Below are 23,079 nucleotides of genomic sequence, written 5' to 3' on the forward strand. Positions count from 1 at the left end.
TAAGAATTGAGACGTACAGAACGTCAGAAAGAGGAAGGGTCGACCTATTTTTTCAGTCAATTTGCTCATGATGAGAAAGTTACTACACACAATAACCATGTTCCACCATTAAGGTGCATCTTAACCTATTCTACAGTTGTTCCACAAGTATGTGACATCATCAGGAAATATTGGCCAGTGCTGAGGGAAGATCAGAGTCTAAGGAAAATAGTGGGAGACATACCCAGCTTTACCTGCAAAAATAAAAAGAACATCAAGCGACTCTAGTGTCATAAAGATGCAACTACTAGGAGATCTCAACACACTGAAGGTAGAAAAGGGACTAGTAAATGTGGAAAATGCAAGGCTTGTCAGTACACCAATGTTTCCAATTTGTTTCACCATCCAGTTTCTGGCCAGACGTTTTCCCTAAAGGTGCGAGTCAACTGAAACAGCAAGCATTTAATATACGTGGCTGACTGTCAGGATTGCAATGCCTTCTATATAGGGAAGACAGATCGCCAATTTAAAGAAAGAATTCTTCGCCATATACATGACGTTGCCCATTCTGACAAGACCAATACTTTAGCACATGTAAAATGCATCCTGCACACGCCTTTAAGTTTAAGGTGCTACAGCTGATTCCTGAAAACATAAAGGGAGGCAATGTGCAGAATCACACTGAAGTTGATGAAATTGATTGGATCATCAACTTACGAGCTGATCATCAACCTGAACTTAATGGTGTGGTACCATTAAAACCTATTCTAAAGACCAAACATTTCAAAACCTGTCACTGATTTTCTCAGCTAGCTTTGAGTCAAGGAAAATCATGCTCCCCCCACTGCCCCCCCCTTTCTTCGCTACTTCTTGTATAGAAAAATTGTATTAGCATGAACTGGAGGGATTGGCTCATATATGCACTCTGGTTGCTTTAGGTTGTTTCATTATAGTTCATGCACTGTGAATAACAGCCTTTTATGTGACAAGATTCATCTCACTGAAACAGTGTGTCAATTTACCACATCATGTTTTATTTTTAACTAAGGTGTTGTATTATTTTCTGAATCCATCCGAAGAAAGAAGGACTGGTATCTGCTCTAGCACAGCACTGTTTAATTTGAAAGCAAATGCACACCTGATGGAGTGATGTTTTAGCTTAAACTTGAAGTTTTTCCACTGACTGGATTCTAGAGAGGGTGTAATTTTGTCATCATGTCCAGATAGGATGTTTTACCTCTGGTTACACTGGAGGTGTCAGTTTGTGTGAACTTCTTGATTGGCTAAGCTTTCCTTAAAGGGAACATTTTTTTCAGTTGCAACCGGATCTGAGGAAGGGAAATCCCAAAACTGCTTATCCATCCTGAATGGTGCAGCGTTTTGTGTTTTTATATATTTTTCTACAAGGAAAAGGATTTTTATCAAGGGTTCATTTTAATAAAGGATTTCAAGAGTTTCTGGATACCCATGGGGGTTTGTTCGTGACTTATTCACAGCATCTTACTGTAAAGTCTGTTAATGGCAGTTGTCCACCAGACAGGTTTGCTCTTCCTTGAGGAGCTTGTTTTGGTTTTATCAGGTGCAGCCGAGTCAATGCAGTTATACAGGTGTTTGTATAAAGCTTTGGTGTAGAGCTCAGCAGAGGTGCCAGTTCCATCTGAAGGAGGAGGTGCAGTGAATTATTTATACCAACCCATAAGAGATTATAATCTGCTTTGGAGAAGTTTATTAATGTAGTTGTTGCTGGGGTGGGGTTAGGTGTGATAGTTACTTCAAATGAGACGGATTTGTTTTCAGATCTCACCAGGGAGGACCTCACAGTCAGGATGTTTCAGTGTTCACATATATAGGTGAACACTAGATCCAGGATGCTGGCACCCCTTCTGGGGGTGTCAACCATCTGGTTCAGGGCACTGGAGTTAACGGAGTCGAGGAACCTTTGGGCAAATGAGTTTGAGCACAAATAATTTACACTGTCAATGGATGGGTAGTTAAAGTCACCCGAAACCATGGTGTTTGGATGTATCTTGACAGACTCAAATATATATATTTTTTCTAATTATAATCCACCTCTATCCTATCTCCACATCCCGTCCTTCTTAGTTGTACCTTTTCTCCTCTAGTGTACCTCCCTCTTTTCCCACTAGATGGCAGCACCCTCCTATTAATAAGTCCTGCAATCAAACCTCCCTCTTAATTCCCCTCAAACCAACTCTTCCCAGACAGTGTCCCTGCCCTCACCTAGCTTAGCTGTAATTCCATCCCTTTTCTCCCTTCTTTTCATCATCTGCCCTTACCAAGAATAGCTGTAATTTCATAATTTCATCCCACTACTTAGATACACTTATTCTAGACACTGTCCGTCCCCTCACTAAGACTGCTGTAGTTTGATCTCTCCACTCTGTGAACTTTTTATATATCACAAAATCATACTCTTATTCTATCTTTTTAAAACAAATAACACAGTAGCTTTCCTTCACCATCAAACCTTAGGAAATTAAGCTTCTAAAGGTTATAACCCTCTTACCTGCCCCCCATGTTGTAGCTCTCCTTCTAGCAGATCACTGATTGTTTTCCCACCCGCCCCTAGTACCTCTAAACTTATACCTTCGCTAAGAGTCCCTCCCCCCTTTCCTCCCAATCGCACTACTCCTCTCCTTTAGTCCCTCCCTTTTCTTTTGACCAATCAGACTTCACATTATTCCCTTCCCACTTTCCTCCAACACACCCCTAATCACTTTTACTCTCACTTACCCTATCCTCCCTTATCTCTCATTCTCTCCTACTATCATGCATAGCCTGCCAAAGGTCCTTCTCTTCTCCACTCTCATCTTACTTCTATTGTTGCTTTGTCAATTAACCTCCTTCACTACCTTTCATGTGCTCTCTTCTCCTCTTCCACCCCAAAACCAACACACATCCCACTTCCACAATATCCCACCCTGTACTTCTCTTCAAAATAAAATTACTTCCAGTCCCTTATAACACCCATAGATTTAAAGTAAATCCCTACCATTATTGCCTAGCAAACTACAAACCAAATAAACTTACCCCCCATTATTCTCTCCTTCATTTAGCTGGTGATATTCACCCCAATCCAGATCCTACCTTCTCTTCCACAAATCCCCCTACAAACATCTCTCCAAAAAATCTGCCCACCTCCAATAATATACACATTAATAAAAATCTCAAATTCCTCACCTTTAACGTCCAAAGCTTAAAAAATAAAATCACTCTTTCATGCTTGGCTCACCCAAAACTCTCCACACATACTAGCCATCTCTGAAACCTCGCTTAAACCTCACATCAAAGACTATGAATTCCTTCCTCCTGGATTTCATTCCCCCCGATCTGACCGCATTAATAAAAGAGGAGGAGTTGCCTTAATTTACTCTAACCTCCTCACTATAACCCCATACCCTAACTCCATCCCATCTTTCAATAATGCAGAACTAGTCATCGGCATACTACAAATGAACATCCACAAAAGCATCTGCATTATTTCCCTCTATATTCCTCCTGGTAATAATGTAAATACTTTGGAAGATATCCTCGCCTGGTCATCCTCTAACATTAAACTAGAAACATTTATTCTGGGAGATGTAAACATTGTCTGGGGAAATATCAGTAATCCCAATTCCTCCCTTACCATCAGTCTATTCAGCTTCACTCAACTTGCTAACTCCATTACCAGACCTAATAAAAACAACCCCCCTGGCACCATACTTGACTGGATACTTGTGTCCCATCCTAACAAAATCACTTCATCTGGTGTAATTCCTGACCATTTAGGAGACCACCTCCCCGCCTTCTCAATTCAAGCCACTCCCACTTCTCACTCTCATCACTTCATTCAAACACGCAACCTAACCAACTTTAACCAAGACTATTTCTCTAGCTCCCTTAGGCTAACTAATTGGAACCCCCTAAAAACACTGCCACTAGACGAAGCCGTTGAATATTTTAATTCTACATTCTTAAATATCCTCAACTCCCAAGCTCCCATGAAAAGAAAAAGAATTAAATCTAAACCCACCCCTTGGCTCTCGAAAGACATAAAAAAGATTATGCACCAAAGAGACAAATCCTGGAAAGCTTACCTCAAACACAAACTGCCTGATATTTACCTTCAGTTTAAACAACTGAGAAACCTGGCCAAAAAACTAGTCATTAGAGATAAAAAGTCCTATTCCATCAAATTACAAAAAAAACATACCAGAAATCCAAAACAATTCTGGAACTCCATTAACTCCCTCCTTACACCTGGTACTAAAAACAACCCCTGCCCTGATACCAGCAAATCTGACCCTGAAACTGCCTCACTTTTCAATTCCTTCTTCACTTCTTCCATTGCTGACCTAACCAAGACTTTTAATAACAACCCTCCCACCTACATTAATCTTACTCTCCCTTGCCACCCCCCATTTTTGAACTCAACCCTGTTCCTACCTACCTAATAAGGAAACTTCTCTATAAACTCAAACCTTGCTCAAATGCTCCTGATAACATCCCTTCCTCCTTCTTAAAGATAGCTTCTGACTCCATTGCCATACCTATCAGCATCCTAATAAACAGGTCTCTGCTTGAATCCTATGTACCCAAACTCTGGAGTTCTGCTTTCATTCATCCACTTCACAAAGGTGGTAAGAACTATAATGTCTCTAATTTTCGTCCCATTGCTATCCTCCCCTATTTCCAAAATCCTCGAAAAGTGTATACACCTCCAACTCCTGCTTTTCCTTACTGAACATCAACTACTCTCCCCCACCCAACACGGCTTTCGCCCTGGACACAGTACCACCACTGCCCTTCTCTCGTTCCTTCATTCTGTGAGCTCTGCTCGTGACTCTGGTAATGTAGTCTCAACTGTTCTACTAGATCTATCTAAAGCTTTTGACACCATCTCCCACTCCCTCCTTCTAAACCATCTCTCCAACCTTAACCTTAGCCAAAAGGCTCTTTCCTGGTTCACAAGCTACCTCTCAAACAGATCCCAAGCTGTGAAATGGGGCCTAGCTACATCTACATTCCTTCCTTCACCTACCGGAGTACCTCAAAGCTCCATTCTTGGCCCATTACTATTCAATATCTTTATTAATGACTTCCATAAAGCCATCCCCAACACCACAATTGTTCAATATGCTGATGATTCCACCCTCATCTGCCATGCCACTAATCAAACTGAACTCCAAGCCCTAACCCAAACTGCATTTTCTACCACCAAAAACTGGGTGTTCCGAAATCACCTCTCCCTTAATGCCAACAAAACTAAGATCCTCCTCTTCCCACCCTCCAAATCCTCACCACCAGACAAAAACTCCTTTCATATTACCAGCCTTTCCAACTCCACTATCGAAATAGTAACCTCCACCAAACTTCTCGGTATATTAATTGATGACCAGCTGAAATTCAATCATCATATCCAGCAAAACATCAAAAAAAACACACATAAAACTGGGTTTATTGTACAGAAATAACCACTTTCTGTCTCCTTCTACTAGGCTAACCCTCGCCTCCACTTATCTCCTTCCCTCTCTACTTTATGGTGCTCCTCTGCTCACTAATCTATCATCCTGTCTCTCCTCCAAATTGGAACAATGCTATAACAAAATATCCAAATTTGCTACTAATGCCAAGTCCATCACTCATCGCTGCTCTCCCCTCCACTCTCTAAATTGGCTTGAACTCCCCCAATCAACTGACCTTTTTCCAACTCACCATAGCCCATAAATTACTGTTCCATCCAACTAGCTGTCCTGCTCTTTCCAACATTCTTCTACCCTATAGCCTCCCCTAGATTTCCTAGATCTTCTCATCAAAACTTGATTACTGTACAAAAACCCAAGCGCCCAGCTGGCCAAATGCTTTTATCCTTCACCCTTGCTAAAAAATGGAATGCCCTACCCACTTCTGTTAGATCCTGCCACAACCTAAACAACTTCAAAACATTACTTCATTCCCACCTCCATCTAAATAGAATTTGCAACTGCACTCTTCAACCTACTCCTTTCAAACCATCCTCCTCCTTCTCCCCAAGCTAACTTCCATTCTCTACTAAACTCTCTTTTCTTTCTCCTAAATACTAGCTATATGGGCCACTTTTATATTTCTTATTTGATAAATCAACTGCTAAGTCACCCTAGGCTGGCTGCCTTTTTCTCCTTTTCACTCCTATATTCCTAGCTCAAGTTATTAACTCCTGCTTTCTCTAACCTAAAATATTTTACTTCATTTTTTTTTCTTTCTGTGCTGAAACCTAACTAAAAATGTTAATTTTACTATTTTGCCATTAGACTTTTCTATTGTAGGCTGTTTGTAAAATACTGTTTTATTTATTGTTATATTTTTGTCTGAACTCTTTTGTAATCAATATTGTTTGTTTTTGTGGAGCTTTTCTCCCTGGGCCTCCACTGAAAATGGGCCCCAAAGCCCAGTGGACCTCCCCGGTAATCAAACTGAAATAAATAAATAAATAAATAAATATCCACATAGGCAGGATGGGTGTACTGTAGCTGGCAAAGACTTGAATACACGTACTACCAACAGTTAATTGCACCTGAAGCGTCTCCATTGTCTCATACTGTTTAACCAATCGTGGTGTATCAGTATTCATTAAAGATAAATATACCTCCAATCCTTTAGTTTTCACACCTTCAGTTTGAGGTCTGAATATGTGGAAGGAAGTGTAACCCAGTATGGCTGGGGTGCACTCCACAGCCTTGAACCAGGTCTCAGTGACTGCACAAATGTCTGCATCTTCCAAGGTGAGGACAGCTTCCAGTGAGTGCAGTTTTCTGTTCAGACTCCTAGCGTTTAAGCAGCAAGACCTTGAGGTCGTTTTTGGATGGATGGAGGTTTTACAATGGGAATTTTGTTCTTGAGAGACTGCCTAAAACAGGCTCTATGGGAGTGGCAAGAGCCTTAGCCAGTAGCCAAAATCCCAGAGGGGATTGATGAAGACCATCTCTGGCAAAGCATCGAGGTCTGTCGATCATGTTGTCCCATGCTGACAGATAGTGGATCCCCTTAGAATAGCACCAGAAGCTAAGCCAATTATTGATGTCAATCATTTTCCGTTTGTACTGAGGCATCATCCCAGGTGAAGATAAAATGCTGCTTAACGATAGACACATACCTGCCTGAGACACACAGTCCAAGAGCTCAGTCATGTCTCTCTTCATATAGTCCAGAGAGGTACATCTCAAGTCATTCACACCAACATGGACTATGACAGAGTCATAACAGTACCTGTTATTGAGAGACTTAAATGCAGTTCGCTGTCAGCTGCCAGGATACGCCATATCACACATGCACTCAATAAATTATGCATACAGCTAATGTTACAACCTTTACCTAACTGCACAACATTTACGGTGTTCTCCTATGGGTTTTTAAAAATAAATGTTTCAAGACTCTTCAACTGACATTTTATAGTATGTATGAAGTCATAATTTATTTCATCTTATTCAGTAAGGACTCTCATTATTCAAATCCTTCCTGATCTAAGTTTTAATCCGTAAATTAAAAAATGCAGCCCTGCTACGTGTGGCCGAAATGCATACATGTTCATTTCCTGTATATTGTCTACATATGAGGATTTTACCAGGTCACCTCATTTTATTGAAGAGCTGTAATTTACTGTTATGCTTATGTTCCCTAAAAAAACAGAGATCTTTCGAAAAAAAGAAACTAATGTTGCAAAATAGTCACAGCCTAGCAGTTTATTGTAAAAATCAGAAATTGTGGCTTCTTCTCCTGTCTAGGAAAACATACAAATGCTAATACAGAAAGTAAGACATTAAGACCATTTGGGCTAGTTGCCTTTTATGCTACTATATTTATATCACAAGCAGAGTGACTGCAACAATAACTGAACAGCAAAATGTAATAAACTCCTTTGTGCATTCATTCAACAGACCAGAAATATAGTTGGGCAAAAAGCTAAATCTTTGTACAAAGCTACAAATCTGTAACTTACAAAATATGAATTAAGGTCACAGGCCAGAGAATGTGTATGTGTAACACGATTCATGACAACAATCTGAAAAGTAGGTGCAGAAATCAGTTGTGTCTTTCGGCTTTTCCCGGTTAGGGGTCGCCACAGCGGAACTCCGGTCCGCTAATGATTGGCAGTAGATTTTTACATGCCGAGTTGCCGGCCCTGACACACAACCTTCAACGAAGGTACACCCATTCACGCAAGTCTCCACACAGAAGATGCTTTAGCTGAGAATCGAACAGGACAACGTCTTACTGTGAGGCGACAACGCTACCGCAGTAGGTGCAGAAATCAGTAAAGGGAACTATTCAAACAGCATTTTGGAAGGAGTCCTCCTATTGAAGGTAGATCTACAGGCACACCACCACTGCACAGTCCCATGTAAACGGCAAAATCGGATCAGTACTACCTGTGACATCAACCATACATTGGAATTTCAGTATGTATGCATATCATGGAACAGAGAAGCTACCATGCACTTGATTATAGTACCATATTCCCTTCTACTACATTGCCTTGTGATGTCACATACTCATCTCTCCTTTTTCCTACATATGACTTAACACTTCAAATCTGATGCAACCTGTGACTCTGCTGATGGAGGTTTTCATGTGGAATGATGATCAGAAAAGTACAGTTGTGTAAACTTACCATAAATGTAGATGTTCGAGTGTATTCACTGTTGCAGTCATTACATTTGGGTTATCTGCTTTCAGGTAGCCCTCAGTCGGCCTGATTAACAAAGTCTTGGTTCCTGCATCGGTTGTTGTCCCTTCTTCTATGACATCAGGTCATCAGGGGTATAAAACATGCAACCGACGCCATTACATCAGTTTTTCTTGCCCCAGATGTCAGGTGCCCCCCTAATGGGGAGCAATTAAATATAAAAGTACACTGATATACCTCCAACAAAAAAGCAAATACACCAAAAAGGCTTTTAAGCATAGTAAGGGAAAGTAGAAGTATAGCCAAAAGAAGGTAGGGGGCTGGAGGGAGGGTAATCAGGACTGCAACAGTGAATACACCTGAACATCTATATTTATGGTAAGTGTACATAACTGTACTATGTTCTTCGTGTTTCACTGCTGCAGTCATTACATTTGGGTAGATTCCCAAAGCTATGGTTGGGAGGAGGAATTTAGATAGCATTAGGACCAGCTATAAGGCCCTGCAAGACTGAAGTGGCAAAGCCAGCTCTGGATTTAGAGAAAATTGACAAATGATAATGCTTGGTGAAAGTATGTACAGAACTCCAGGTAGCAGCTTACAGGATGTCCCTGGTAGGGACGCCTCTGAGAAAGGCTGTAGAGGTAGATGCAGCCCTGGTGGAGTGAGGTCTGATCCCCTGGGGGATAAGGTTTTCCATGGTGCTTATAGCAGAAATAAATGCAATGGCCTATCCATTTAGAAATGGTTTGCTTTGAAATAGCCTTCCCCTCTGCCCCTGCAGCAAATGCCACCAGCAGTTGTTCAGATTTCCTTTGAAGTTTAGTCCTGTCCAAGTAGAATCTAAGTTGTCTGTGCACATCTAAGGAATGCAGTATCCGTTCCCCTTTGTTCTGTGGATTGGGAAAGAAAATCGGCAAATGAATGGCCGGATTAAGAGCCACACTGGATACCACCTTGGGCATGAAGGATGGATTGGTTCTGAGGGACACATTGTCCGCATGAAAGATGATGAAAGGCTCCACTGCCATAAGGGCCTGTAATTCAGATACCCTTCTAGCTGAAGTGATTGCTAAAAGGAAAGCTGTTGTCCAAGAAAGAAATTTTAAGTCTGCAGTTGCAGCTGGCTCGAAAGGAGGTAGAGTGAGTTTCTCCAAAACAAAGTTAAGGTCCCAGGCTGGGGTTGGAGCTCTCCTGGGTGGTCTCAAATTTTTGGCCCCACTGAGGAACTGCTTGAGCAGTGGATGAGAGAAGAGTGGAGGTTCTGTGTTATAATGAGCTGAAATGGTGGAGGCGTGGATTTTAATGGAGGAAAAAGACAGGCCTTTATGAAGCATCTCAGTTAAATATTGTAAAATCTGAGGTAAATTGGGCGCTGCTGTGCTCATTCCTTGAGATTGGTTCCAGGCACAGAATCTTTTCCATTTTTCAGCATAAGATTTTCTGGTACTAGGCCTCCTTGCCTCTAAAATGATATCCATCACAGGTTTACTGAGGGATGGTAAAGGAGAGATTATGTAATTAGTCAGGCTGCAAGGTTCAGTGTTAGAAGCTGAGGGTGCAGAATCTGGTTCTCCTGCTAAGACAACAGGGAAGGAGTGCCATGGGGAAAACCATGCCACACTGCACAGGAGGGGGGTATCAGTGTTGGCATGGCCAGTCTGGAGCAATCAAAATCATCTTTGGTTTGTCCTGTTTGATTTTTAGTAGTACATTGGAGAGCAGAGGCAGAGGGGGGAAGGCATAGACTGATAGGTTTTTCCAGCTGAAGGATAGAGCATCCACTTTCCAGGCCTGTTTGTGGGGAGTCCTTGTGCCAAATGTGTCCAATTGGTATTTCTGGGGAGAGGCAAACAGGTCTATATCTGGGCTCCCCCATTTGCTAGTCAACGTGTTGAAAATCCTTGGTTCCAGTTTCCACTTGTGTGGGTCCATGAGGTTTCTGCTTAGTCCGTCTGCTAGTGTACTTAATTTTCCTGGCAGGAACTGAGCTTGCAGGTGCACTTGGTAGCTCAAGGCTGTGTTCCACAATGCCATGGCTAGTCTGCAGAGGAGGTAAGAATGTGTACCCCCCTGCTTGTTTATGTACCACATAACAGTGGTGTTGTCTGTCTTTACCATAAGTTGTCCTGGAAGAATGTGGTCCTTGAAGGCTGCCACAGCATTCTGTACAGCTAACATTTCTTATTGATTGATATGCAGGTGCATCTGACTTGGGTTCTATTTGCCCTGAATGCACTTCCCTGCCAGGTGAGCCACCCCATGCATAGTCTGATGCATCTGTTAGGGTTTGGGCGGCAGTGGGTGTTGTGAAAGTAGTCCCTTATTTTGGTGGCAGGCCTCTACCCACCAAAGGAATTCTAGGCATAGGCAAGGTATAATAGGAATCATTGCTTCTAGATCCTGAGAATGTTGACACCATATGCTTTTTAGATACCATTGTAGTTTCCTCAAATGCAGTCTTGCATATGGAATTAGAAGAATGCAGGAGGCCATGAACCCCAGGGCTTGCAGAATTTGTCTTGCAGATAGCAGGGTTTTTGTGGCCACTTGTTTGAAGTAGGCTGTCAAATGAATTTGTTTCTCTGGCGTGAGGTAAGCCATCTGGGAAGTTGTATTCAAGTTTGCTCCCAGGAATACAATTTGTTGACAGGGTACCAGGTGTAATTTCTTTTCGTTTATGGTGTACCCCAAACAAGTTAGCACCCTTTGTACAAAGGCCAGATGATTCAAAAGTATGTCCTGGCTTTCTGCCTGAATTACACAATCATCCAGGTATGGGTATATTTGAATATTTCTTTGCCTGCAAAATGCAATAACTGGAGCTAGGCACTTTGTGAATACCCTGGGCGCAGTAGATAAGCCAAAGGGCAGTGCAGAGAACTGATAGTGCATGTAGCCTGCTTTGAAGCGTAGGTATCTTCTGCAAGATTCCCTAATTGGGATGTGCAGGTATGCTTCTTTTAAATCTAGTGTTGCCAACCAGGTATTGTTGCCTAGCATAGGAAGTAATTGGTGAAGAGTCAGCATCTTAAATTTTGGAATATCCAAAAAGGTGTTTAGAGTAAACAGGTCCAGGATAGGATGCCATGAATGGTCTTTTCTGGGTACCAGAACAAGTCTGGAATAGAAACCTTGACCCTTTTCCTCTTCTGGTACCAGTTGAATAGCCCCCATGCTTAATAGAGAAAGTATTTGTTTTTGGGCCTCTGCCCACTGATTTGGGGGGGTAGGTCCAGCCACCCGCTTGGTGATGGCAACATGTGGAAGTGAAATCTGTGTCCCTGGGACACTATATTTAAAACCCATTTGTCATGGGTAATGAGGTCCCAGTTCTTTGCATGAAGAGCAATCTTTCCCCCCAAAGGGGCAGTCAGTTGATAAGTGCTTGGAAATTTTAAAAGGAAGTCATTGAGACAGTTTACCATAGGAGGGAGTCTTATTACTCCCAGATTTGGAAGTGGAGGCCCCCCACTGCTTAGTCCTGTGTCTCCCCTGGGACTGAAACCTGGGGTTTTTGCTGTGTCTGGGTTTGGCTTGAGAAGACCTGGAAGGGGTTGGAAAGGAACAATTCTTAGAGGGCCAGTGCCTACTAAATCTAGGAGGCTGAACTTGTAAGAAATCTTTAACAGTTTGCATAGATTTAGCTTTGTCTTCCATCTTTTTAAGAACTTCCTCAGCCTTGTTGCCAAACAGGCAGTCCTGATTTAAGGGAGCATCCAGCAATTTAACTTTAACATGATCAGGCAAAGATTGCTCCTTTAGCCAAGCATGCCTTCTGAGCACAGAGCCAGTAACAGCAGCCCTGCAAGAGGCCTCTAATGAATCAAAACCACATTGCAGAGTATGTTTTCCAATTTGTTCAGCAGAATGCATTAAATCCTGTAATTCTTTATTTTCCACACAGTCAGGAATCAGCATAATTTTCTGTTTAGGCAATCCAATAACATGTTACTGATACTTTAACATATGAAACTGGCAGTTTAAAGCCCTAATGGCCAAGGTTGCAGAAGTGTAAACCTTCATACCCCATCTATCCAGCGCCCTGGAGTCTCTATCAGAAGGGGTAGGATTTTTAGCAGTAGAAGTCTTAATACTCTTGGGCCCCTGTGAAATAGTCTCTGGATCCACTATAGGATTTTTAAAAAGGAACTTGTGTGACTCAGGGACCCTGTAGTATCTGTCAGGTTTTCTGGGAGCAGGAGGCAAGGAATCAGGGGCCAAACTAGATTTTGAAAAAGCATCATCAACAATGTCTAGTACAGGAGGAATAGCTAAAGGCCTATGCTGAGGTAGGAGTAAGAAATCCCCAAGCCTCTTTTTTGAATCAGAAAAATCCTGGCTTTCCCAGTGGAAATGCTCCCTTAGAGTATGTAAGGTTTCCCCAAAAGAAAAATCCTCTGGAAGGAAAGCAGAGGGAATGGAGTCCTCTGCATCAGAATCTTCATAAGTAGATAAGGGCAAATCCAGATCATCAGAAGAAATCAGAGAATCCTGGTCAGAAGATTCATAAACAACTTCAGTCCTAGGCCTCTTTAACCAGGGGTAGTCAACCCCCCCGATTAGAGTTATTAGATCTTCAGCCATTCTTATCATTTGTTTTTTAGGCATAAAGGTCTGAGCATGTGGCCTGGGCATCGTTTTTTTAGGCATGGTTCGAGATTTAGGCCCAAGTGAAGAAGGAGGCATCGGTTTAATATGCAAGTCCGTAGGTCTGAATAAACCCTCAGAAGCCAGTGTCTGCACAGCGGCTCCAGACCCATCCAGGGTAGAGACATCTGCGGGTTCCAAAGTTGAAGCATCTCGCGGCATTACCAGACTCCGAATGGGTCTCAGTAGAGGCCTGTAAATCAGAAGTAGCGGGTATCAGGGGCTGCGAAAGTGTCTCACTGAGTACCGGCGAACTGGCTTAGGAGAAGCATCATCGGCAGTTTTGGACCTCGGCAGCCTGTCTCATCTCTGCGATTTTTCGGAATCCCGGTAGTTGAATGGCTAACCGATGACATTTCTGGATAATAAAACCGAGAACCGAAATATTTAGAGGTGAAAATATATCTATGACGGATAGTGCGCCGATTAAATAAAGCACAAAACCGACAGCAAGGTACGTCGTGGTCAGGGCCTAGGCAAGGAATAGAGTACGAATAGAAATCTTTATGAGGTATTTGCTTTCCACAAGTAATGCAATTATTAATAACATCGATAAGGAGCAAGAAAAAGTTTCCCCAATGGGGTACTTAGCTTTAGTTGAAGACTTCGGTTCTGAAACTCAAAAATGAAAATTTCAGGAGTTGGCCGTCCAGCACTTGCGAACTGCTTCTGCTTCGGGCACCGCACAGCAAGAAAGACTGATGTAATGGCATCAGCTGCATGTTTTATACCCCTGACGTCATGGAAGAAGGGACAGCAACCAACGCAAGACCCAAGACTTTGCTAATCAGGCTAACTGAGGGCTACCTGCAAGCAGATAACCCAAATGTAATGACTGCAACAGTGAAACACAAATAACATCCACAGAAGATAGACCACTGTTCTCTAGCAGGTAAGGCCCACTAGCAACAGAGAGACTAATTATTGAGACAAAGGGAGCATTAAGATCTCAATAAAGAACAAAAGAAATAAAATCCTGAAACTGTATGTTACTTATTTCTCACCTCCAATAAAGAGTTCAATTCCCCCAGCTTCTTTTATTTTTCTCTCATAAACTTCACATTCTGCTTGCAGATCCTCTGCATTGCCATCCAAAATATGAGCATTTTCTGGGCAGATGTCAATATGTTTGAAGAAATTGTTCCACATATAAGAATGGTAGCTTTCTGGGTGATCTCTGGGGAGACCTGCAAGCAAAGCACATTTATTGAGCAACTGTTAAAAGCTGCACATTTTTCGTAAACATTTCTGACAGAAAATGATAACAATGCCTTAGAGTAGTAGAAATACCAGAGAGCCAACAATTCTGAACTTGCCTTAAAACATGCATTTGGGTTAAACAAACAACAAATTTTGACAGTGCCTAAACAGCATTTATTTTGAAACTGATGACAAACAAGAAAATAAATATTTTTGTACTATAGCACATGGAGAAGAAAAATTCTTCAACAAAAATGCAAAACATACTACCACACATCTGGCAAGAAAATTAGAATAGTTCCCCACACAGCAAGGTATATTCCCAAACTAGTTAAGAAGCATAGATGACGCATATTCAAACTATGACCCACATCCACATATCCACATTTTCCAGTCCTAGAGAGCTAGAGATGGATTTAATCCAAGAACTCCTCTGCACAGATCTTTACAAATTCACAAGAATCTCTACAAAAAAGTATGACTGTGGGAGTTGCTCACCACAGCAGATCGGTAAAGGGCAAGTTCTTTAGACAGCAATACATTAAGTAAGGCATCACTCATCACAATAAGAATGCAAATTGGCTATTTTAGCAGTATTCACCTACTGGATAAGCACGTTAGAGTTTCACTATACCAGTATGCTCTGACCTATAACCTACACATTACAAACTCAGTTTTACATAAGAATGCATCTAAATTTACTTGAGAAGCAGGATTATTATAGCAATAACCCACGCCTGGGTGTGGGTAATGCTAAATTTACCCACGGTTGGCGTGGTTTGGTCCCGAGGCGGCCCGGACCAAACAAACAACAAATTTTGACAGTGCCTAAACAGCATTTATTTTGAAACATGACAAACAAGAAAATTATTTATAGCACAGAAAAGAAAATTACTTTTCTTAAATAATGGCATAAACATACTGCCACACATGTCTGGCATCAGAAAATTAGAATAGTTCCGCACAGCAGTACATTCCCAAACTAGTTAAGAAGCAAGATCTCATATTCAAACTATGACCCACATCCACATATCCACTATGTTAATGAGTTTAACAGCTAGAGATGGATTTAATCCAAGAACTCCTCTGCTTATTTTAAAACTGTCTGAATGTTAAACTCATTATGACTGTGAGTTGCTCACCACAGCAGATCTTGCTTTCTTTAACAGCAATACATTATGTTAAATGGGTTTAACATAGCGAGACTCATCAAATAAGAAGCAAATCTCTGTTGCTTATTTTAGCAGTATTCACCTACTGGATAAGCACGTTAGAGTTATACTAATGGAAAAAGTATGCTCTGACCTTTTCCATTACAAACTCAGTTTTACATAAGAATGCATCTAAATTTACTTGAGAAGCATGGTATAATTTGTTTGTTTCAATTCATCACTAATGTTATAAACTCAACAACAGGCATCGTAGGATAGCTGTGTACAGAAAGGTTCTTAAAGGAAAGTTGTGCAAACAAATTGTTTAAATGCCCTCACATCCCTCTCTTTCCTTTCCTTCCAAGTATGTCTGGTGCATCAGTTCTTTGAGGGATGTGTGGTCTGCCAGATTACATAACATACATGACTGATGAGTTTGTTGCATCCTTTTGTAAAACTCTGCCATTTTGTTTGAGGGACACTGAACACTATACAGAAGCTTAAAAGCTTGTCTCAACAAGGGAATTTTCTTCCTTACTGCAGTCAATGTCGCCAGGATATATACCACAACATTAGACATGATTTACTCCAGAAACTGTTCTGATAAGGGACAAAAGAGCTTAATATATGCATTATTTTTTGTTTTGTTTTAAGTGGTTTTACCAAATGAAACAGTTGCTGCTCACGACCTTCTGCTTTGGATTTGTTTTGGTTTTGGAGCCTGTTGGATTTTATTTATTTCTATTTCTGTGAAACATCCAACTCTGCAAACTACATCAACAAGCTGGTTCCAGTCTTCTGTGTATAGAACAAGTTCTTTACTGTCAACAACAATTTCTTTTAACAGAAAAAAGGGTGCAGCAATGAGAGCTAAATGTGCCCCCACAAATACTAACCTGTTTATGGGTGTGACATAGCAAGAAAGTAGGTATAAAAACCTCGTTACCACGTGCCTCCACAAATACTAACTTGTTTATGGGTGTGACATAGCAAGAAAGTCGGTATAAAAACCTCTGTTACCATGAGCCTAATCTATTATTTCTATGTTATATTGAGTCATTTTTTTTAGTAGTCAGAGGGACTTAAAGATTTCAAGTCTTTTGCTGTCAAACTGGGGTTTCTTTTACACATGAAGTCATCAGATAGTCTGTTAACATCTTAGACATCACAGTGCTTAAGAATGAAAATTCTGAACTGTTCTATACAGGAACTTTACTGCTTCATTCTTTAGCATGCATCTATTTCTCACCAAAAACAATTCAATTAATCTTTAACAAATGTATATTTTTTGAGAAGTCAGAATAAACTGACTTAATGAAGTTTAAGAAGGTAGCTAAGAATACTAACAGCAGACTGCAAGAAAGGGAATACTCTGGGTTACTGGAGATTCCTTCAGAAATACCATTGCTCAACTAGTTTTAACACACAGACGCACAAAAATCAAAAGTTGTGTACTTACATAACACAATCTGCACAGACATGTCCCCATCTTTAATAAGGATCAGGACAACATGCTCCAAGTATTAGGACCACTAAGCACTAGGAACTCCTTAGGATGTTTCCACTTTCCCAAACACTCATGATGATTATGCTTGGCTCCCACCTTAACCACTCTTCTTAGCACATGATCTGTAGGTATCCAGAGGAATACCATATACAGGTAGCACCTGGAAAGGTAAAGGAAGTAAAATGTATATGCTCACCATCTGCTAAGGAACTGCTGTGCATGGAGAGCTAGAGGCAGGTAGGTTGCCATGGGGCTTAGCAGGGGCAAGGTTTAGTGGGTAACATTACCAAAGATTGATATGCTTCTTATACAGCTAACATTATGGTAAGTAAATGACTTTCATATCTGGTAAGAAGTTGTCAGTATTTGGTAACAAATAGGGCATCATTCACAGGTACATGTGACCGGGATCTCGATGGAGAAACAATAAAATCAGCAACAAGAGAGTGATATTGCTGGAAATGAATTTATCCTCATGTCTTGGTGAATTCTTTCACAAGGTGGACCCTAATTTTTTACAAACTCTCACAAAGACAAGACCGATGTATAGACGGCATATATCGTGGATAGAAGTAGGTAAAAAAAAATAAATAAAAAAGACAGCTGTTTACGCAAGTCTCACAATAAAAAAAAAAAAAAAAGTGTCCAATCCTGGTAGGCACACTGGTGCCAGGACTGGAAAAAATAACAATGTAGAATCCTCAAGACATGGAAACATTCCTACAATGGGGCTAGGCCAGACTCAGGGAGAGGATGCCCCCCCCCCATTGTCGAAAATAGCAGTAGTCTATAAAAAACACAAAGACTGACAAGCCAAAAAATAGCCATAAAGATGACAGAGTGGACTACTGATAAGAAAGAAATTACATTGTTACTATTAAACAAAAAGCACAGAATTTCCAGATAGAAAATATTCAGAAAGATTAAGACAGAAATTAGAGGTGAGAAAAATACTTGCACAAGAAAAACTGTCAAAAGCCTTGTGAAGGCTGCCAGCCTAGCCAGACAGAATTTTGGAGATAACTCTGTCATCTGTAAATATTAATGTAAACCACAGGCTGTTGTCTTAAATGGAAAAAATGCTGTTATATGTAGAACTGCAAAAATGTAACAACATTGCACTCTGCTGACCAAGTAAAGCATGTTGTGACCCTTTGATGCAAACATGGCTCCGGCCAGTCTAGATGAAGGAATTCTTGCTATTGTTTTAAGGCCAGAGTTAATGGCCAGAATTTACATGCATAAATGTCCTTTACTGCACTGGTTTCTGCCCAGAGGTGAAGAATGTAAATGTTGTTTCTGTTAGCCTGGGAACCCAGGGAAGTGTGAAGAATGATGTATTGTGAACCAGGAATGTGATTTTAAAAACAGAGAGAATCAGAGAGCATTAAGCATTTTTGTCTTTACCATCCAACTCACCAGCACTGTCTTGCTCTATATTTAAGTGCATCGTAGATTTGTGTTTTCTCTTAGTCTAATCTTTCTAGTTTCTGGCTAGTTCTAAGTGTTTTTCTGTGATGTCAGAACTGTACTACTGAGTTATTTTACTTATTTCTCTGTGATGTCTGAACTATTGACTAGCACTGTGTAGCAAAAAGTATTGTCTTGTGTTTTTGACTATTTATTAAACATTTTTAGATCTTTTCAACTGTGGCTGTTTTTGTAGAGATAATTTAAGCTCTTTAGAGTACTTGCATGCCTTTGGTAAAATTGTACAAAGCCACTCTAATAGCTTTAGCCCTGGGTTATACTACCAATTGGATAATAATATTGCACAGTAATAATTAAACACCTTTTTAAGGGCCTTTGAGTAGCTGATAAATATTAGTGGGTGGTGGCAGCTGGTATTACCGTATAGTCTGGGAAAAAAGGGGCACAGCTGGAGAACCTGTGCCAGCCTTCCCCAGGAGTGTCTGTGTGGTTGTATAAACTCTTCTCAAAGTGTGTGTGTGTGTGTGTGTGTGTGTGTGTGTGTGTGTGTGTGTGTGTGTCTCAGCTACTTGGGCAGGGACACGAAGCACTGGTTAGACAGAGGTTGCTGGAGGTTTTAGCTTGCCCACTAGGATGAGATCTGGACCCTAGAGCTGTGCCAGTGGGGAGTCTTATTGGGGACCTGGAGAGCAATGGAGCGACCAGCCCTGGACTGACTGTGATCTCTGTGTGCTCTTAAGGGAAATTGCACTTTACTGTGTGTATTTGTTATCCTTTCCTCCTATATGAGACGCCCCTCACTGGTATTAGTGGTAAGGATTGAGGCTTCTTGATTGCTGGGCCAGGGCATGGGTGTCACATATTAATTGTTTGGCAGTGGTGGGATATCCATACCACATATTAATTAGTTGGCAAATGCTAATTGGCTTGTAGTGGTGTGGGTAGAGTGAATACCTGTAGCTTGTGAACAGTGAGCTCTGAAGGTGTTTTGTACTCTAAATCAGACACGCAGTGAGTTCAGATCACAACTGTTTTATTTCTTTTGTTAGCTTAGTTAGTCAGGGTGAGCAGGCAGGCAGCATGTCAGAAGAGGAGTATGGAAAGCTGACAAGGAGCCAGCTGGCGGAGATGTGCCAGGCTAGGGGACTGGCGCATGGAAATCTGACTAAGGCAGACCTAACTGCAGCCTTGGTTACAACAGCATCAGAAAACAGCAACCAGGACGACAATCAGACTGGCAGTGGAGATACCCTCTGAGAATGGACAGCTCAACCTTTCTGCAGAGGACTTAAAAATCCATCTGGAGCTAAAGAGACTTGAGTTGGAGGCCAGGCATGTAGAAACAGAAACAACTTGAGAGGCTGAGGCATCTATGGAGTGAGGACAATGAGAGACTGCGATGTTTGCAGGTTGAAGAGAAGGAGAAATTGCTATGCCTGGAAGATGAGGAAACAGAGAGGCAGAGGCAGAATGAGAAGGAGATGCTGAATCTTTGCCACAGTCATGGAGGTAATGGGGAAGGGAGTAACTGGACCTCAGAAGCACAACAGGTCAGTAAATTTCTTCCACAGTTTACAGAGGGGGATAATTTTGACAGTTTCATTCATATGTTTGAGAGGGTTTACAAACAGTATGGTGTTGACCAATGGCTCTGGGTATGGTTCCTGACCCCCTTACTCCATGGTAAAGCTGTAACTGTTTTGTCAAAAAATGTCCGACATTGCATGTTTGGTCTATATTAGATCAGCAAACGCTTAAAAAAGCAAACGCTGATTGATCAAACTTATGTAAGCGAAAGCTTACAATCTCGAACTGTCAGATCAGCGATTTTTTCCCTAGGAAAAAAAATCGCTGATCCAAAACACATACAACACAAGCACACCAAACAAACAGCAATCCACACAGATGCACCCAAAATCTGACACCTAACCCTACACTAAACTATACACAAACCACTAACTATCCACTTACCTTAACCCACACCCTAACCCTAAGGTCCATCACTTGCACACTCACCTCACCTGCTCCCTAACCCTAACTCACCTAACCCGCCCTAACCCTCACATCCACACAATCACACACTTACCTGAATCCGACGCGTAACTTTCCACCACAGCACTGAAAATACTGAAGCAACAGAAACAGACAACTGAATTCTTTCCCTAGGAAAAAATTTGGGTTTCTGTTGCTTCGATATTTTAAATATTCACTTAAATAAGTTTGATCAATCAGCGTTCGCTGATCTAATATAGATCTGCATGTTTTGATTATACTACTGTTAAAAATCACTTGTTAGAATTGTTTAAACTAACACATGAAACGTATAGGAAAAAGTTTTGTGAGCATAGACGCAAGGCAAATGAAAGTGTGTGCGAATATGTTGCTGAACTGGGCTTATTTCCATAGGTGGGTGAATTGGATGTCAGGTCACCACTTTTGAAGGGCTGGCAGACCTTTTGGTGAGGGAATAAGCCCTTAGCACTTTGCCTGAAGACATGAAGATCTGGTTAGCTAATAGACAATGTGCTACTTCAGATGAGTTGGGGAAGAAAGGAGACCTATAGCTGGCAAGCAGGGCAGCCCTGCACAGGAAAGGGACCCCAAGTACTGCTCATGGGTCTAAAGAAACCCAGGGTGGGCAGCACAGACTGCCCCAACAGAATCTGCCAGTAGGAGGGGAAGCCACTAGTCCAGGTACAAGTCCAGGAGCTAGGGTTAAATGTTTTGAATGCAACCAGTGGGGCCATGTGGCATACAGGTGTCCATTGAGGCAAGGTGGAGAACAAAAGGTAAGAGAGCCAGTAAGTGGGAAAGACAAAATGCCAATAGTAGGTTGTCTCGAGACAACAGGGGTACCAAACTACCATCCTGCAGATGTCCTGATAGGGAAGGATTTTGATGAGGCAGTACCATGTGCTTATGCAGTTACACGCGGTCAGGCTTGGAGACAAGCAGGTAAGTCTGGTAACCTGGGGAGACCCACACAGACTGCATATTGGCTGCCAGGACTGGTGAGGTGGTTACTTCAGGGAGGGAGTTACCCTGCAGCAGTGACACTAAAGGTGGGCCACAGCTCTCTTGGGGGGTACTGATGGTCCCTTGGACAGAGTGACTGCAAGGGTAGAGGTGAGTAAGAGTACCTATTCTGACAAGTGAGGCACCACTGTCAGTGGATGCCAGACCTCCTTTGGAAGGGGAGCTGGGAAGGGTTACAAGGACAGAGGTGAGACAGGCTCAGCTCTCAGACCCTACACTGCAAGACCCAAGGCAGGTAGCTAGGGAGGCACCTTATTCTCAAGGAAAGGGGGAATCTGTATACTGGGACAAAGGGTTACTATACAGGGAGTGGACCCCTGAGGGAGGGCTAGAACGTGAGAGAGTACAGCAGTTGGTAGTGCCTAGAGCCTACCATCTGGCGCATCTAGCCATAGCCCATGATATTCCCTTTGCAGGTCATATGGGCATAAAACGTATAAAGAAGCGTATTATGCAGAACTTCTATTGGCCTGGAATTTCCAGTGATTTAACAGGGTACTGCAGGACCTGTGAGCAGTACCAAAAGGTAGGCAAGGCAGGAGGACAAGGTGAGAGCTCCTTTGATGCCTTTGCCTGTGATTGAGGAGCCATTTCAGAGGGTAGCTATAGATATTGTGGGTCCTCAGAGTACCCCAAAATTCCACAGGGAAAATGTATATCCTAGTGGTAGTGGATTATGCTATACGATACCCTGGGGCGGTGGCTTTGTCCTCCATTGAGGCAGAGAAAGTGGCAAATGCTTTGTTATAGATTTTCAGCAGGGTAGGTTTCTCAAAAGAAATACTGACTGACAGAGGTGCCAATTTCATGTCAGACCTGCTGGCTTGTCTGTGGAAGTTCTGTGGGGTGAAGTACATGAAAACCACCCCCTACCATCTCCAGATAATGGTCTTGTTGAGAGGTTAAACTCTACAATCAAGTCCATGCTACAGGCATTTGCAGATGAGTTAAAGAGGGAGTGGGACAAATATTTACTCTTCTCTTGTTTGCTTACAGAGAAGTTCCCCAGGAATCCAAAGGTTTTTCACCCTTTGAGTTGCTGTATGGGCATAGGGTGTGGGAATTTCTAGATTTAATTAGAGATGAGTGGGAAGGTGAGTGCGAGTCTCACAAGGGGTCTGTTGTGGCATACGTCCTAAACCACAGGACAAGGCTCAGGGAAATCGTGGGCTTGGCCCAGGAGAACCTGGCAGAAGCCCAACAACAGAAAAAGGTGTGGTAAGACAGGAATGCTTGAGCTAGAGAGTATGCTATGGGACAGCAGTTATTATTCTCATTCCTGTCAGACACAAACTGCAAGCAGCTTGGGAGAGACCCTACAAGGTGGTAAGAAAGGTAAGTGATGTTAATTATATGGTGGAACTGCTAGGCAAAAGGCAGGGGCACAAATTGTACCATGTTAACTTGATGAAACCCTACCATGACAGGGAGGCCCTTGTGCTGAGCATTTGCAGTGGATT

General features: G+C 41.9%; 1 protein-coding gene across 1 annotated transcript in view; it reads right to left on the minus strand.

The window, feature by feature from the left end:
• LOC122799902 (glucosamine-6-phosphate isomerase 1) overlaps window positions 1-23,079 on the minus strand; it is a 344,019-nt gene that overhangs the window by 154,054 nt on the left and 166,886 nt on the right. The window contains exon 4 of the mRNA XM_044069285.1: window positions 14,299-14,481. Coding sequence (XP_043925220.1) covers window positions 14,299-14,481 — 183 coding nt within the window. The remainder of the gene's footprint in view (window positions 1-14,298; window positions 14,482-23,079) is intronic.

This window comes from Protopterus annectens, chromosome 4.part0 (genome assembly GCF_019279795.1).
Source record: "Protopterus annectens isolate FY-2018-M chromosome 4.part0, PAN1.0, whole genome shotgun sequence".
NCBI classification, from domain to species: domain Eukaryota; kingdom Metazoa; phylum Chordata; order Ceratodontiformes; family Protopteridae; genus Protopterus; species Protopterus annectens.